General features: G+C 47.8%; 5 protein-coding genes across 5 annotated transcripts; 3 read left to right on the top strand and 2 right to left on the bottom strand.

Annotated features, from left to right (window-relative positions):
- Positions 1-882: 882 nt before the first annotated feature.
- F9C07_7423 (putative trichodiene synthase) lies at positions 883-2055 on the bottom strand (the record flags this gene model as incomplete). Its single annotated transcript, XM_041285498.1, has 1 exon — positions 883-2055. One exon carries the CDS (start codon positions 2053-2055, stop codon positions 883-885), a length of 1173 nt encoding a protein of 390 aa, XP_041145132.1.
- Positions 2056-2659: 604 nt separating this feature from the next.
- F9C07_2282491 (cytochrome protein) lies at positions 2660-4514 on the top strand (the record flags this gene model as incomplete). Its single annotated transcript, XM_041285504.2, has 5 exons — positions 2660-2894; positions 2956-3806; positions 3923-4033; positions 4095-4261; positions 4343-4514. The coding sequence occupies 5 exons, from the start codon at positions 2660-2662 to the stop codon at positions 4512-4514; spliced, it is 1536 nt and encodes a 511-aa protein (XP_041145131.2).
- Positions 4515-5374: 860 nt separating this feature from the next.
- F9C07_2282490 (putative cytochrome P450) lies at positions 5375-7396 on the top strand (the record flags this gene model as incomplete). The annotated part of the gene is made up of 3 exons (XM_071510562.1): positions 5375-5627; positions 5681-5991; positions 6052-7396. The coding sequence occupies 3 exons, from the start codon at positions 5375-5377 to the stop codon at positions 7102-7104; spliced, it is 1617 nt and encodes a 538-aa protein (XP_071365226.1). The 3' UTR covers positions 7105-7396.
- Positions 7397-7454: 58 nt separating this feature from the next.
- On the bottom strand, positions 7455-8513 carry F9C07_7420 (NmrA-like family protein; the record flags this gene model as incomplete). The annotated part of the gene is made up of 3 exons (XM_041291304.2): positions 7455-7974; positions 8041-8135; positions 8205-8513. 3 exons carry the CDS (start codon positions 8511-8513, stop codon positions 7455-7457), a joined length of 924 nt encoding a protein of 307 aa, XP_041145130.2.
- A 197-nt stretch (positions 8514-8710) lies between these two features.
- F9C07_1460612 (2OG-Fe dioxygenase-domain-containing protein) lies at positions 8711-12288 on the top strand. Its single transcript, XM_041285503.2, has one exon. It carries the CDS (start codon positions 9407-9409, stop codon positions 11954-11956), a length of 2550 nt encoding a protein of 849 aa, XP_041145129.1. The 5' UTR covers positions 8711-9406; the 3' UTR covers positions 11957-12288.
- Positions 12289-13154: the final 866 nt, after the last annotated feature.

Below are 13154 nucleotides of genomic sequence, written 5' to 3'. Positions count from 1 at the left end.
ACATGGTGAACTTGATCTGCGAAATTAGGTTTAGTTTAACGAGTTATTCGATTTGTTATACTTTCATGATATCCACAAAAATATCGCTTCTAAGCGGGATGTCTTGAAAAAAATCATTCAGCTGCGCCTCTTGACTATCACCTCTGCCGACCTGACCATTGAACCATGATCGACTTAAATTCCTCGACACGGGAAAGAATTATAGGCTACGAGCCGACAGTTGCTTCGTCAAAAGCTACTAGTTATGCACAGATAAGGGTGGGCCAACAGTCCACCACGCATCTAGATCGTTAATACGGTGCACGGGCCACTCCGTACCGTCTACCTGCAGTGATATGTCAAATACTGTATACAAATGTGCCGCGATCGGCACGGCATCCAACTCGCCAATGATCTAATCAACTTAGTTTAACTCGAGGGAAAACATTTCCGGGACCCACCCGTCATGCAATATGGAAAGAGAGATAGCATACATCTTTTTAGACCTCCCGGAAGCTTTCTTGGTTGTACACGAGCCGTGCTGAGTTCAATAATACAGTCAGTCTGGTGCGTAATTGCGTTTGCGAGGTTCAGCTCTCATCTTTCAGGTCTGATCTTCGAGTTTGTCGATCACAAAAGCCACCGGTTACTTGTATTGTATGATACGCAGCGAAGATCCATGGTTGCTGACTCGGCTGACCGGACATGCCGATGAGGTTCGAGGTAAACAGAAGCGAGCTACATGGGAGAAGCTTCTCCGGCTGAGATTGAAGTCCAGACTTAACCAGATAATACTTCTAATTGGAGAAAAATAACGTGATAAATCTATTGGCGCATACAAACAATGATAGAGCAAGGATGAGGGCACAGGAAAAGGTCTACATCGGCAAACCTATCTACCCGCTAAGCCAGAGGAGCTAACGCGACAGCTTCGCTGGCGTTCGCTTGCCCAATGCTTTCAAGCACACGGGTCTTACCATTCTGGGGATCATCACCGAAAGCCTGTTCGTGTTTCCGTTTGTCGCTGCTGAGACGGCTCGGGCTAGCCCAGAGCTTGAAGTCAATTACGCCGATGCTGGTTGCCTGCTCGTAAAAGTGACGGAACTTCAGATCGGCCTCACTCTGGCCCGCCTGCTCGTAGACTTCTTGCATGCGGAACCGCGGATCGCACAGATGCCAGGTGACATAGCCATGGACGAAGGCACGAACGGTAGCCTCGACTTTGGGATCTTTGCCTTTGAAGACAGTCACCAATTGCTCGCAATAGAGGATCGTATCGCGGGTCAATTCCTCAAAGGCAATCTCCCAGCTAACTCCGTTGCAGTGGGCTAAGTTGCTGACCAAGTTGATCTGATCCCTTGGACTGTCGTATTCTTTGTAGAACGAGATCAGATCGTTACAGAGTGTAAGCTGCGGTTCGATTTGTGCGATTGCGGTGACGATCTCTTCAAAGACAGTCCCTTCATCAAACTCCGAGCGGGGGAAGAGAGTAGCGCTAGAGATGCCGCCGAGGCCATTTAGACGCCGAAGAAAGTGTGGAAAGTAGCTCGACCCAGGGAAGCCGCCGAAGTTGTTCTGCTCGATCCAGCAGCCCTGGAAGAAGTCCAATGTGCTTCTAAAGATCGTGATGGCACAGAACCCGTCGTAATAACGTAGGAAGTTTGTCAGATGCGCATTCATGCGCTGCCAAAACAGATGTTTCTGAGGCCTTCCCTTGATCAAATCTTCGCAAAAGGTTTTCATCTCTGTGGTGGGAGTGTCGCTCGAGTCATCCAGCATGATGATATAGGCAAAGTAGATAGACACGCCTACCATGACATCAAGTGGACACTTGACCCAGCAATAGACCGTAACGAGTGTGCTAGTTCGCATGACAGCCTGCAGCCTTTTGGGACTGACCGTCACCGCAGCCTTTTCGATCGGTTGGTCGAAATGTTTTGCTGTGTGCTGGTAGACATATCGTAGACTTTCCACACGCTGCTCATGGCTGAAATTGTCGTCCTGGTACTCTATGGTGTCCAGAAACTTGGCCAGAGCGGCAATGTACTCCTTGAGGGGGAATTGTTTTCCGGGCATTGTGCTGGAGATCTGGAAAGAGACTGTGCAAAAGAGAGATATGGAATTGGAGATTGTTTGAGTTCAAGTTGCGTGGTTACATCCACTCCCAAGGTATATTCTGTAGGGTTATATAGCCATGACCCAGGCAAGTAGCTGATATCCTTACACGTCGTGTGGGAACTGATTTACCCTCTGGTATGGTCAGCTGGTCATGGCAATTCGCAAAATTACCATTCTTCTAAGCTCTACTATGATACGGTCATTTAGAGTTGTAATGGCATGTAGTCGATATAGCCAGCCATCCGAGCAGCTCCGCAGCTGAACCCGGGTCTTGTGGCGATACATCCATTGTATCCACAGCTGGAAATAGTGTCTTTGGTGGTGGAGCAATGTTTGACGCAATGCGAGCCTTCTTATACCTAGACATGGTGATTCGTGGTCAATGCAGTTTAGCCCCTTGCGACTATTGAAAAGGTTCATATTTTTTGCCTGACTCGCCATCAATGCAACTTTAACTCTCGAGTTGCCCCTGCTTGACAATCAGCAACCTCGGCAGATTGGTTCTTCGCGCTCTTTGCTACCCTCTCCAAGCACACTGTATCAATCTGAAGAGAACAGTGTCATGCTGGACACCATTTCAGAAAGCAGGCCCAATGGCCTGGCAACCCTTGGGGTTGTCGTTGCTACCTTTGCGACCTATCTTGCCTTGAAAGCCCTTTACAACCTTTACCTACATCCTTTGCGAAAATTCCCGGGGCCGAAGCTAGCAGCGATTGGTCCTTATTATGAGTTCTATTACGATGTCATGAAGGACGGAATGTTTCTATGGGAAATGGAGAGGATGCACCAAGTGTACGGTACGTGGTGAGACCAACCTCTTTGCAGATTCGTCACCTAATAATGCTGTCCTCCGACAAGGTCCTATTGTTCGAGTAAATGCCAATGAGATTCATATTCGCGATCCACACTACTACAGCACCGTGTATGCTGGCAACCACCGAAGCACAGACAAATATCACGATGCAGTGGCTGCGTTTTCAGTCCCGCAAGCCAGTCTCGCTACCATACACCACAAAGTCCACCGGTTACGGCGTTCAATCCTGAACCCTTACTTCTCAAAGGCTGCCGTTACTCGGTTGGAATCCGCTATCAATGAGCGGATCGAGCGGATGTGTTCGCGGTTAGAGGAGACCATGCATTATGGACAGGTTGTTGATTTAGACGCTGGATTTGCCGCCCTCACCGCGGACATCGTGACCACGTATTTCTATGGACAGAACTTTGACTATCTTGGGAATGAAGGTTTCAAGTTCCAAGTGAGAGATGCCATTTTAGGACTGATTCAATTCTATCATTTCACTAGATTCTTTCCGTGGATCGCAAATACCATCAAGAAGTTGCCGATTCCGATCATGCGATTGATCCATCCAGGGGCGGCGTATCTTGTCTCTTCTCAGGAAGAGATTAAAGACAGCATCCGTGCGTCTCTGGATAAGGGGAATAAAGCAGATGCCAAGTCTGTGATCGTGCAAGCACTTGAAGACCCGACCATTCCGCCCCAGGAGAGGACACTTGACCGTCTGGGAGACGAAGGTACGACGATCATTTTTGCAGGCACGGAAACAACGGCAAGAGCTCTCAGTGTTGGCATGTTTCATATCTTGAACAACAAGACCATCCTGAAGAAGCTGCGTGAGGAGTTAGACACTTTGCCAGGTGTGTCGAGCGGTGTATACTCCCATGTTCAACTCGAATGTCTCCCTTATCTAGTAAGTTGTATATTCCCATTCTTGTTGCATCCTCTCGTTTCCTTCTCGTTCCCTTGGAAAAACGGAAGGATAACCGTGAGGCATGAATGCAACTACGGGCCTAACAGTGTTGGCAGACCGGAGCGGTTCAAGAGAGTCTTCGGCTTTCCCATGGCCCAGCAATCCGACTCCCCAGAGTTGCAAATGACAAGGCCTTAAAGTACGGTGACTATATAATCCCGCCGGGTGTAAGTTCTCTGCATTTCATGTTATTCGACTACGGGCTTCTTCTAACCGGTGCACACACAGACTCCCGTTAGTCTCTGTACTGTCCTTGTCCACCAGGACCCGTGTATCTTTCCAGACCCCCATCGCTTTGACCCTGAGCGCTGGGTCAAGGCGTCTAAGGAGGGTGTCAACCTTGATAAGTTTATCGCCGCTTTTACGAAGGGCACTAGACAGTGTCTCGGAATCAAGTAGGATCCCATCCATCGTATCCCCTTTGTCAATTCGGGGTTTACGCCAAGGACAAGTACTAACTAAAATTGTCTTTCTAGTTTGGCATACGCGGAGATTTACCTGACCTTTGCCAAGCTCATTCGCACCTTCAACATGGAGATATATGACACTACGGTAGATGATCTCACGGTGCATCATATCCGACTGACGGGAGCACCGAAGCAAGGGACCGGCGAGGTGAAGGTGAAAGTTACGGAAAAGATCCTGTAAGATTTTCCCGGGTGTCGGATTGAGTACTGTATGGGGGAATGAATTGAACATTACACCATCATCTACTAGTAGTAGTACGGAGTAGTAGTGGAAAGTATAAATCTCCGGGAGAGACTTGAAGTCTCGAACTGCATGTCGAACTGTGTCGATCATTCTGGTAGGATGTAATTTATGTCTACACTAGCACGGGTTGAAACAAGCTATTTTTGTTCTACCAAAGCATAAATAAATGCTTCCAAATACTCGCAATTAAGTTTAAACCTAAAGTTCGTTACGCGAAGGTTTGGCTCCAGACGGCATTCCCGATTATCCATCGACCTAGACCTATGTCCCAACACTAGTATTATTCCCCTGACCCACTATACCACGTAGCAAAACTAATATAGCTCTTGCGTGATGTTCACGATCGCCAGAGTTAGCCAGCCACCATATGCATTGATCTTGTAGCCGAAGGCAGCTGAAAGAGATGGCTAATCATTTGCAATCTGGACCTTCTCTATGGAAAGATCGACGAGACATGTCGTATACAATACAGCTCTTGAGTCAGTGTTTGATCACCCATAGTTTGCCTTTCATTGTGTATGACTTACGAAAAAATAAAATTACTCGACTGATTCCATGTATTGAGACGTGAGGCATTTCCGTAATGTTCTGCCTCATTTGTACTGGCTGTTCTTTTCGTAGATTGTTGGATTACAGAATACCAAGTGTTGAAAACCTAGCTTCTCCCGTATCTATTTACAGAAAGGGGGTATTGTAATTATCAATTCGCTGTCATGATAATAAAAATAAATATCGAATCAGTTGTACTTCCACTGCTAGTCGCTCACTAACCTCAACAACATTCTACCACCACCAGTATGGACTTTGGTGGTATCCTCCTGCACCTGGAGGCCAGATCCATGGCGACAGTCCTCATCGCAGGACTTTTGGTGTATTGGGTCGGCTCTGCCATTTTCCTCGCAGTCTTACACCCTCTGGCTAAGTTTCCCGGTCCAAAACTCGCAGCTGCCTCTGACTGGTGGTTGGTTTACCATGAGTGGTTCTTGGGGAAGTCTCTGACGGATATTTTGTTTGACTTGCATCAAAATTATGGTACGATAAATGTTCCGTGTAGCTTATGATGCTACTTCTGTCCTCCCCTTCTAATGAATAATCAGACTAAGATGGGGGATTACAGGACCTGTGGTTAGATATGGACCGTATCGCGTATGTTGTACAATCCTTGACATGGGAGTCAGCATTAGAGGCTAATTCACTTGTAAAGCTGCATTTTTCCTCAATGCAGGCTTACTCGGATATCTACAATGTGAAATCCAAATGGGACAAGGACCCTGAAGTATACAAAGCGATAGTGGATACATCCTCCGCGTTCGGGCTAAGAAACTACCATGAAGCCAAAGAACGACGGGATCTGATCTGGCCGTTCTACTCGCGACAAAGTGTTCAAAGAATGCAGAAGGCCATCAATCGACAGGTAGGCTATAGAGAACTATTTAGGACAAGAACGTACTAAGTGACCTGATCAATCATCCAGATAAGTTTCTTGGTAGACCAGCTTGACAAACAGAACCAGGAAGGGAAGTTGTCGAACATGTCGATGGCTTTCCGCTGTTTAGCCCAAGACATAATGGCGGATATATGCCTGGGGAAATCCTTTGGTACTCTTGAAGAGAGAGATTTTGGGTCGCCATTAATCCACGCCTTAGATGAGGGTCTCGAAAGTTACGTCCTTATGAAAAGTTTCCCAACACTGAGAAACATCCTCTACTCCATCTCTGCAATGGTTACTCTTCCAGGAGAAGCTGAATTTGCCACTTACGGAACGATCGTGGCAGACCATGTTACTCGAGGGATTCAGCAACCTGATACTATTCCGCCTAACACTATGCTAGGCTTCCTGGTACCAACATCGTCAAACACCGCAAAGGAGGCGCCACAGCCGAAGCTGAGTCAAGGCCATATGACTGAGGAGCTTCAGACGTTTGTTATTGGAGCCGGCGAAACAGTAGCCAGCGCGATGGTCCAAGGTCTAAGCGGCATCCTACAGAGCCCTGACCTCTACAAAAACGTGTACGAGGAAATTGTCCAAGTTTGGCCGGAAACGGATGGACCGGTTCCCCCAATCGAAGTGCTAGAAAAATTACCGCTGTTGACGGCCGTGATCAAAGAGGCTCTTCGACTAACGCATGGTGTTGTGACGCCTCTGGCCCGGGTCATTTCGGCTGGTGGTGCTTGCATTGATGGGCATCATGTCCCTGGTGGGACAAGCGTTGGAACATCGCATGTTTTCATCCACATGTCATCGGACTATTACGATGCACCTGACGAGTTTCGGCCCGAACGATGGTTAGGAAGTTCCTCAGATAAACACCTGGTTGCCTTCTCCAAGGGCCCTCGCGGGTGCATGGGGATCAACCTGGCCTGGTGTCAACTCTATCTTGTCTTGGCCACTCTGGTCAGGACTGTCCAGATGGAATACCCTGCGGATCTAAATGACATCAAGATCAAGTGGAAAGACTGTTTTCAGCCGCTGTACTACGGAAGACCACTCCAGGTACGATGTACTCGTGCGGAGGGGCATTCCTAAACACAAACCCGGCCATATCGCTTTGATTCGATGGCTGCTTAGCAGAATCGCTATTGCCATGATTGAGATAGCGATACACCGCATAAAGAATGGCTTTTTTCAGGTTGTACCTTCATAGTCTTTAGGCACGGCCGTAGTAGAAAAGCCCACGCCAAAATGCCTCATCTGGAGGTATAGTGACTAGCTCTCTATGCAGGCAAGTTAAAGTTGAGCAGCTTAAAACTGTCGCGAACTACAAAATTCGCTTCCTATGTTCATCCAAACAAGAATACCGAAATTGTGCTATACAACAACCAAACCAATGTATTCACACTTCCTTGTAGCCTTGTAGCCATTCTATGCACATCTACTCATTTTTTAGCATACATTTGATGCCAAGTATGGTCCCTATTCTCCACCAGCAGCTGTCTCACGGCATCTCGAGGTGGTATCGGGTCTCTACCCAAAATCTCCGCCATCAAACCATCCATTGTCCGAAGCTCTCCGCTAGCAGCAGACTCCCAGAGCGAAACCAGTGTCTCGAAAAACGCCCTCGACTTTCCCCCTCTATCATTGCGCGGACCTGCGTCCACAAATTCATCCGGTGAGACATAACGGAGCTCGACCCGACGGCCCGTCGTTTCATTAATCACGCTTACTAGCTCCTTAGCCGTGATCGTTTCCCCAGCTGTAAGGAGAACGATCCTGTTCTCGAATCCACCCTGGATCATGAGGCGGGCTGTACATACAGCAAGCTCCACCCGGCTCGTGAAGGCTATCTCCCCATCTCTCGGTAGAGTAAGAAGGGTGGTCTCTGGGTACCAGTTGAGAAAGAGTGGGAAGCCTTCAACGTAGATGCCCTCACGGATGCAGGTAAACGTAAGTCCGGATCTGACGGAAAGTAAGCAGGTGATCAACGCGTTGGCATGTCTGGCGATGCAGTTGTTGCGGTCTTACTCCTTGAGCATCTTCTCAGTGGCTAAGTGGGCCCGTTGGACTGAGACTTCGGAGTCGTTTGTGAGCCCTCCGAATGGGAGGGAGGTGTACCAAACCTGTGTGCAGTTAATTAGTCAAAGCAAGGTAACTAATCAGAACAACCGAAGAATGGCAGGACAACATACATGCTTCACATTGGCTTTTCTGGCGGCTTCCACAACATTCCGGTGCTGTCTCTTGACCTTTTCGACGTCGATTACGTTTGCATTCGTGCTAATGAAAAGCAAATTCTCCACGTCGTGTAGGGCTCTGTTGAGCGTGGTAGGATTCTCATAATCCAAGTGACGAAAATTGACTCCTCGGCTCTCGAATCTTGATCTATTTTCAGGGCTTGAAGATGAGGCGGCGAAATCAGAAAAGGGAATTTGGGCAATGAAGTATTCCAGAATATGACCACCGAGACCACCTGTTGCCCCTGTTATGAGGTATCTCATTGTCACGGGAGGGGAACTGATAAGGTTGTATCGAAGAGAGTAAGAGTACAGTATCCAGTTATCTGGATAGATAGTATTATAGTAATTATAGATATCTTATGTACACATATATATATGGCAAGGCGGGCAAAATAGGTGCTTCTACTGATACTCCCACCACTATAGCAATAACTAGTGCTATCGCTTGAAACACTAGGGCTTCTTTCATACTGAATAATGCTATGCAGTAATTAACTAACTACTATCTATATTAAGTGACAGATTAGCGGCAAGTCCAGTAGAGCAGCCGAAGTAAAACATAATAATATTCTGTGAGACGACCTGCACCTCAAAATTTGCGTCTTGTGACCTGTACCTACTAGCTGTGCAGCTGAAAGTAGCGGTGTAGCTACAAGTCGAGCTGAAAGAATAGGAGGAGAGCTGAAAGTCAAGCTGGAAGTAGAGTTCAAAGTCATGGTGGAGTTGAATCAGGGTGTTGATCTCGCTCTTTGGATCATCATGTTTGGTATTTACATACTGTATAGTGGTGGTATTGCTGTTGGGAAATTGCATACATCACAGTAGGTGGGGCGCAGTACTTGATGATGACATTTCGGTACCAAATACTCCGATAACCTTAAGAACCACGCTGTGTCTTGTTCGTAACTACTCGTACATGTCAGATTCAACTTATTCTGTATTTTATGGAAATCAATCATTTTTTGCAAATTGGAGTTCCTAGCAGTGTAAAGCTACCACTACTAGCTTGATGACAATCACTTCTGTAACCGAAGACATACTAATAAGAAGGGACTGGTAACGTACTCTGCCATGCATCCTGACAACAGCACCAATTGGACCTCCAAGTGCTCTCTCGCTTCCTTCAGAATCAGCTCGTACCTACATTCGTGAAGATGACACCCAAACCCTTGACGCTCGTCAACGGATACCATGATCTAGATAACACTCAGATATCTTCGCCGCTATCCTCCATGCACGATGTCTGGAGAACGATACTGTCGCGATTCAAACAAAACACCAATGCCATCAAGACTAGATTCGACAAATATAGGGCATTATGCAAGGAGCTGGGCTTGCAGAGGGATGAGTGGTCCGAGTCAATCTTCTTGGACGATTTGGAAAAGCTTCTCAAGCTAACCGCTAAGTTTGAAATGGCCTTGATGCCATCAAACGGCGTTGACACCCATGTCAACGGCGTCATCACCAAAATAAACGGGTTCAACAACGGGTTCGACACCCACATCAATGGCTTCGACACTCGCATCAACGGTTTCCACACCCATACCAACGGGTTCGACCGCGGGTTGGAACTCTGGCAGATTGAAGAACGGTACAGGGCCCTCGCACAGCTTCAATCCACCTTAGGATCATTCTTCGAGCGTGCTTGCCCGGGGTACGACCAGTCTAAGATTCCTTGGTTCTTCGATCCATCCTACTACCAGTGTCAGGGTGTGAATTACGACCGCTTTGCGTCGCCGGATGTGCGGGACCGCGAACAACAGCTACTCGAGACACTGCAGCTGGGCTCGAATCAGAACCCTAAGCTTCTGTTGATGTCCAGTGGCATGGCGTCATTTACTGTCATCCAGCAGTACGTCGTCCAGCAACTCAACTATGGCGATACCGTGGTAGTTTCCCCTTACATTTACTTCGAATCGTTTCAGCCAATGCGCTCCCAGAAATCCTTGACTGTGGTGAACGCGAAAGGCTTTGATCCAGAGAGCATAATTGAGGCCGCAGAGAGAAATAATGCCCGAGCTGTCTTTCTAGACCCAATGTGCAATACAGTGGGTTTGGACACCATTGACATACGCCGATTTGCCCACCTGGTGGCCAACAGAGGAGGCTGGGCAGATCGTCTGGTCATCGTTGATGGAACCTTAGTGTCTGGGGGAATGCAGTTATATGACTGGTTTGACGGGCCTCACTGCCCCAAGGTGCTTTACTACGAGAGTGCCCACAAATATATCCAGCTGGGTCTGGACCTTATCATGTGCGGATACGTTGTAATGCCGGAAGACCTGGTGCCCGCGATACAGTTGATTCGCCAGATTACAGGAACCGTCCTGTACTCTCGAAACGCCAGTCTCCTTCCGCCCATTGACAAGACCATTTTCAATTTTCGAATGTCTCGCTTGACGACGAATGCTGAGAAGCTGCACCGGTTACTAGATGCTGAGAGCAGAAACATGGCCGAGGTGACTTTTCCTCACCACTGGCGCGATTACAGATGGAGACACGGCGGGAATGTCGTCACAGTCCGCTTTCACGGAGAGGGACTAAATAAAAGGTCCAACTTGGAGCGCTGCTGTGACGACATTCTCCGCGCCGCGGAAGAAGAGGGGGTGCAGATGGTCAAGGGGGCCAGCCTGGGCTTCTCCACCACCCGGATCTTCGTGGCGGACGCATTTTTCGAGAACACAGATCCTTTCTTACGGATATCTGTCGGTGTGCAGTCAGAAGACATTGAGACCGTCGCCAGAGCCGTTCTTAGTGGAATCAAGAGGTACTGCATGTCGGCTGTGCCCGTTAATCTCGACGTGGGCCAGCGGCTCTACGATGCCAAATTTTATATAGCAATGGCGAGCATGCTGGAGGTGAGGGCTAGGTACGCCAAAGACCGGGTTGTTTTCATGGAGGGCGAATGGTTGGTTCCAATCCTCAAAGCACTGGGCGCCAGGGAGGAGGATTTTGATGCTCTCCAGCAAGTCAGCCATCACCTGGGCAAGGATCCTACGGTAGACTACCGGACCATCAGGAACGGTCTGTTCTATTTCAACTTTGAGAACAAGGCAATCCAACGGTTTCAAAAGCAACGCTTCACCCTCACCGTACAGGAGAACTACAAGCGTCACGACTCCGGATTACCCCGTGATTTCCCAGAAGTCCGGGGTGACCTTCAATACAACACTGTCCTGCAAGCCCTGATGGTGGCGAAGGCCTTCATAATGAACAAAGTCGACGTCGAACCTCGTGCCCACCTGGACTACTCTAGCCCGAATTTCCTCTGCAACGTATTTAATATCCGAACATTCACTGAGAAGAACATTCTCGGTGAGCCTACCCTTGAAGGCGTGCACGCCGATGGAGCGGATCATACAATGACTACTTTCCTGGGATGCACCAATATGAGGTCCGACAGTGGAATCACCTTCATCCATGACCAGAAGGAGATCACCGGGATCCCAGCTACTGAGGCACAGCCGAGCCTCATCAAGCATCGGTTCCAGCATCGTCACTTCCTAGACTCGCTCCTGTTTGCCGATAATGAGGCCAAGCACAGTCTCACTTCTGTCTTCCAGGAGGATGTGTCTAAGCGTGCAACGCGAGATATGCTGCTCTTCCTCACCCGCAAGCCTAAGTTGGCGGGTCATTCATCGGGAAGTGTGGATGCCATGGAACCTCACAAGACCCTTCCGATGAACGTTCCGTTGTGGCTATAGTCTCTCAAATTTATGTGCCAGTAGATCCTCAAATTGATATTGACCTATCTATAGAACTGATGTTCAATATGGGCGTGCAAATCACCACTCAAAAGATTGTTATATTCGTCAAAGATGTCATGAGATACAAAGCACTTCTTATTCTAATATATGGAGTATATCGACCATCTTTTGTGTTACGTCACATCACAGAGAGGTATAGACGATAGAATAGTACATAAGCCAGTGTTCATAGAATTTACACCTTTCAATATATGCTAATGCTTTTATATGAGACGTCTCGATAATGGACGGTGCGTTATTGTGAATACATGGCTTAAACAGAGGAGATTGCAAGAGGGCCGTCAGTGGATTGAGCTCTGTCTGAATTTTCACAACGGCATCTGGACCGCAGATGGCAAACTCGTACCCATCATAAATATATTCAAGGAAGGGTAGTAAGTGGACTATGTTTCTCTGGGACTCTAAACTATTACAAATTTATCAGTGGATGTGATGTTGAAGCTGTGTTATAACTTGATATATTATTTTCCATCTTTCATCACGGCCTGGAAGCTTAAGTCTATGATAGAAGCCACGTTGTGAGAGGGCGTGGGGCTGAGAGCTGAGGAGTAGGGTAAGGTTCCCTTCAAAATGGTAGGGCCAGCCGGTTTAGGAGCAAGATTACGAAAAGGAAGGGTTATTGTGAAGGGTATGACCGCAGTGGTCCAAGCAAGAGGTTTTATCTTTAGCGGGTGGCGGCGGGCATCGGCCAATGTGTAGTGAAGGTGATGTATAGAAACATTGAGCAAAGCTGACGAGAGGAGAGCTGAAGAGATATGGTGAATAGAGTTTCCTCAGGATATGATTATGGAAACGCGTAAGTAATGCATACATAATATGGTCAACAAGACTGTCAACACTTGATGCAGATGTAGGCCAGGTCGTTAGGATTCCGGTTAAGAGTTTGTAACCCCTGTACGAGGATAAGACCAGAGTAGACATGACCTGAGTACGTGTAGGTAGGCGTGCAGTACAATTCGTGAGCACTAATAGGGTATATGAACATCTGTGGGTGGGTGACATTTGATGATCGGATTGTGTGCTCTGTTAAAAGTGTCCGTCGTGACGATAAAGGATCCGAGTTGGCTAGACATGCAGAACTTGGCCTCGACGTTTGTGTCAGCACAGATAGTCTCTTTCTACAGAGGTGTTGAGC

This window comes from Aspergillus flavus, chromosome 3, assembly GCF_009017415.1.
Source record: "Aspergillus flavus chromosome 3, complete sequence".
NCBI classification, from domain to species: Eukaryota; Fungi; Ascomycota; class Eurotiomycetes; order Eurotiales; family Aspergillaceae; genus Aspergillus; species Aspergillus flavus.
The sequence above is the reverse complement of the archived record's forward strand: the minus strand, read 5'-3'. Positions and strand labels throughout refer to the sequence as shown.

What these genes read in the sequence shown, in the direction of transcription:
- F9C07_1460612 (XM_041285503.2), top strand. Translation starts at nt 9,407, where the DNA reads ATGACACCCAAACCCTTGACGCTCGTCAACGGATACCATGATCTAGAT.